At 29.7% G+C, this 3,622-nt stretch overlaps 1 protein-coding gene across 1 annotated transcript; it reads left to right on the top strand.

Annotated features, from left to right (window-relative positions):
• The first annotated feature begins 333 nt into the window (after positions 1 to 333).
• Positions 334 to 2,434, top strand: LOC126686033 (chitinase 10). Its single transcript, XM_050380042.2, has 2 exons — positions 334 to 846; positions 1,966 to 2,434. Exons 1-2 carry the CDS (start codon positions 377 to 379, stop codon positions 2,333 to 2,335), a joined length of 840 nt encoding a protein of 279 aa, XP_050235999.1. The 5' UTR covers positions 334 to 376; the 3' UTR covers positions 2,336 to 2,434.
• The last annotated feature ends 1,188 nt before the right edge of the window (positions 2,435 to 3,622 follow it).

The raw sequence follows: 3,622 nt of genomic DNA, 5'->3' as shown, positions 1-3,622 counted from the left end.
AGATTTCAATCTTAAATTTTTGTACACCAATTAAATCTAAATTTACCCATTAGTATTTAATCACTACTTCTCCACTACATAATATAATTTTAAATTTGAACCTTTGAAATTTTTGAATAATCAATAAAACCACGAACATGTAAACGCCGGAGAAAAAGTATAGGAAACAATAATAAAATGGGCGTCGTTATTTCAACGTTGACTCGAAAAACACAATGAATGGAAGTGGGAGAGGCCGGCCAAGTCAAATCCCATTTATAAATTGACCGGTCAAAATTAATCCAATTTTAAAATCTCAAATGGATCACAAACAACTCAAAACCACTTATTTAAGGATCCAAATGAAACAAAAATAAAATCCAAACTCACAAACAAAATGGCAAAATATTCATCTTCATCCCTAACTTTGCTCCTCTCAATTTTCTTCTGTATTTTCTCTGCATTACATACTAATGTAGCAGAATCAAGAAGACCATCATTGCCGATCTCTTATCTGATTACCAAGCAGCTTTTCGATTCGATTTTTCTACACAAGGATAATAACGCGTGCCCTGCGAAAAACTTTTATACTTACGACTCGTTTATTCAGGCGTCGAAACATTTCCGGGGATTTGGAAATTCGGGCAGTTTGGTTACGAGGAAGCGAGAAATTGCGGCATTTCTTGCGCAGATATCTCACGAGACTACCGGCGGATGGGCTACGGCTCCCGACGGACCATATGCATGGGGTTTGTGTTTCTTAGAGGAAGTGAGTCCTCAGAGTGATTATTGTGACAAGACTAATACTCAATGGCCTTGTTTTCCTGGAAAATCTTATAAAGGACGAGGTCCCATTCAATTATCTTGGTAAGTTTATTTTCATGATTTTCTCAAATAAGTTTATTGTACTAACTTTTTTTTATTTAATGCATAAACTAATTGACTAATTGATATTTTTATTAGGAAATTTTATATAATTTTAGCTGCATTTTTTTAATTAAATATAATAATCTTAAATTTACTCTTTATTTTTTAATCGTAGTTAATTTATGAGCTAATAAATTAGATTTAATGTGACATATATGTGAAATTCTTTTAGATAATAATCTTGTATGGCTTAAAGTAATTTTAGAAAATATTAAATAAAATGGATTTTTTCTAACTAAATTGACTAAATAATCCGACTCGATTTGGACGTTTAACATATTTTTAATTTTCTTGATTTTAGATCGAATCGAACCATGAATAATTTTATGTGGATATAAATCGGATTTTTCGGAATCTATATATAATTCAAACTAAAAATAAAAATAACACTCATACTTTAAAAAAACATGCTTAATAAAATTGAAACTTAATGGAAAATTATGTGGCACGTTTTGAGATTTGAATAGTAAAGAGGTTGACCAAGTTTGGAATTGATGGTTTGATAAGACCAGAGTAGATAATGACAAACTCGGCCAAACAAGTCTGGTTCCGACAAAAACTTGATCATCGACGAGTTATATGTGGGTGTAAATGAGTTGAGTCAAGTCAAGTATTGAAAAAATTGAGATTGACTAATTTATTTTCGAGTCGAGTTTATATACTCGAGCTCCTCAAAAGTTCACGAGTTTAATTGAATCTTATTTTTATTTTATAAATTTAAATCAAAATTAAATTATTTAATAATTTAATAAAAACTTAAATACTATATTTCTTTATACATGTGTATAAATTTAAAATATCCTATTTTTTAACAAATTAAATATAACTTCAATATTCAAAATTAAAAAATTAAAATAATAATACTGCAAATAAGCATATAAACATATGAACCAGCTTGAATCGAATATCACTAAAAATGAGATGATTCGTTTACAAAACGAATGTCAAAAAATTCAAACTCTATTTAATTTTATCGAGCCGAGTTTTGAGTAGCCATGTCTAGGAATCCAATTCATTAATTAATTGTATGTGTTCTAATAATAATATAATATGTTGCAGGAACTACAACTATGGAGCAGCAGGCAAGGCCTTGGGGTTTGATGGGTTGAAAACCCCAGAAATTGTAGCTAACAGTTCCATAATTGCATTCAAAACAGCAATTTGGTTTTGGATGACTGAGCAGAAGCCTAAGCCATCTTGCCACGATGTAATGATAGGAAAATATGTGCCCACAAAAGCTGACTTGGCAGCTAACAGAACCGCTGGATATGGATTGGTGACTAACATAATCAACGGCGGACTTGAGTGTGGAATTGCTAATGATAATAGAGTTAGTGATCGTGTTGGATATTATCAGAGATATGCTAAGTTGTTTAATGTTCCTATTGGGTCTAATTTAGATTGTCAGAATCAGAAGCCTTTTAATTAGGTTAATATTTTATGATCTCTAGCTAGTTTTTGTTGTACAACAAATAATTGAGCATTTGCTGCTCCTTCTTAATGGAATTTTGTGTTTGTTTCGATTTAATTTGCGTGAAATATCGTTTTTATTATATTAATTTCATTAAAAAAAATCACGAAAATTTACACGAAATTTTATTTTAGTCATAACTTTTGAAAGTCGTCATATAAAACTATGAACTTTCTTCTTCTTTTTCAAATTTATCATCAAATCATTTTGCAGTGTCTTTTTACTTAACGTTGGTGGATTTGAAAAAAAATGAAAAGTAAAAATTCACCGGAAATACGGTGATATATTTGAAAAAAATTGAAAGTTCATAGTTTTATTTGACAATTTTTAAAAGTCGTGATTAAAATAAAAGTTTATAGTTTGTAATTTTTAATAAAATTAACACATTATTTTTATTGAGTTTAATCTTTATAATTGTCTTTTTTTTTTTTGGGTGTTAATGTCGTTTTCTTTCTGCAATCATCCTTTCGACTCCTAATCAAATTTGTGGGACGTGCATTAAAATGATTTGCATGAAAGGAGTCAAAAGAATACAGACAAAAAACCATTGCATCACTTATTATTTTGCTGAGATTTATTCTTAAACCAATTAGAGATGTCGGGCTAATAATCATCGATGCCACTCAACTTAAATTTTTTTATCATCAAATATCCTGAATTAAATATTAGTCGTCTAAACTCTCCAAACTTTACTTAATGATTACTTAAAGCTCTTTTATTCCAAAACTGCCAAAAACAAAACCGCCCCAACATTGATCAATTGAAAAGACAAATGCATCTCGGCTCCTTCTTTATTGGTTAAATCCCTTATTTTTTTAAAAATGCTTAAAATACCTTTAAAGTCAATAAAAAAAACCAAACGGACCTAACCTAACCAAATTTAAAATTATTCACCCAACAAAATTAAAAATAACTCATCCTTCAAAATAAATTATATCTAAATCGTCAATCCACCCAAAATTTAAAGTCATCCACTCAACCAAATAAAAAATAATTCATCCATCCAACCAAATTATATCTATATCACTATTCCATCCAATTGAATCAAAACATCCAATCGAAAACCGCCACCTGCCGCCGCCACCTTTTTCCGGCCACCACCGCTCGTCCATTGCCGAAAAAAAATCTGTTTAAAAATTAAATAAATAATTAATTTTTTTTACATATAAAATAATCATTTAATTACTTCTTTTATAAAAAAAATAGTTAATCGGAGAAGATGAACGGGTGGATCGTTCGTCTTCT

The sequence above is a fragment of the Mercurialis annua genome, linkage group LG6 (genome assembly GCF_937616625.2).
Source record: "Mercurialis annua linkage group LG6, ddMerAnnu1.2, whole genome shotgun sequence".
Lineage (NCBI taxonomy): Eukaryota > Viridiplantae > Streptophyta > Magnoliopsida > Malpighiales > Euphorbiaceae > Mercurialis > Mercurialis annua.
This window is presented reverse-complemented; position numbering and strand designations above follow the sequence as displayed.

What these genes read in the sequence shown, in the direction of transcription:
- LOC126686033 (XM_050380042.2), top strand. Translation starts at nt 377, where the DNA reads ATGGCAAAATATTCATCTTCATCCCTAACTTTGCTCCTCTCAATTTTC. An exon ending in GGTCCCATTCAATTATCTTG is followed by an intron (nt 847 to 1,965) that starts GTAAGTTTATTT and finishes AATATGTTGCAG; the next exon opens with GAACTACAACTATGGAGCAG.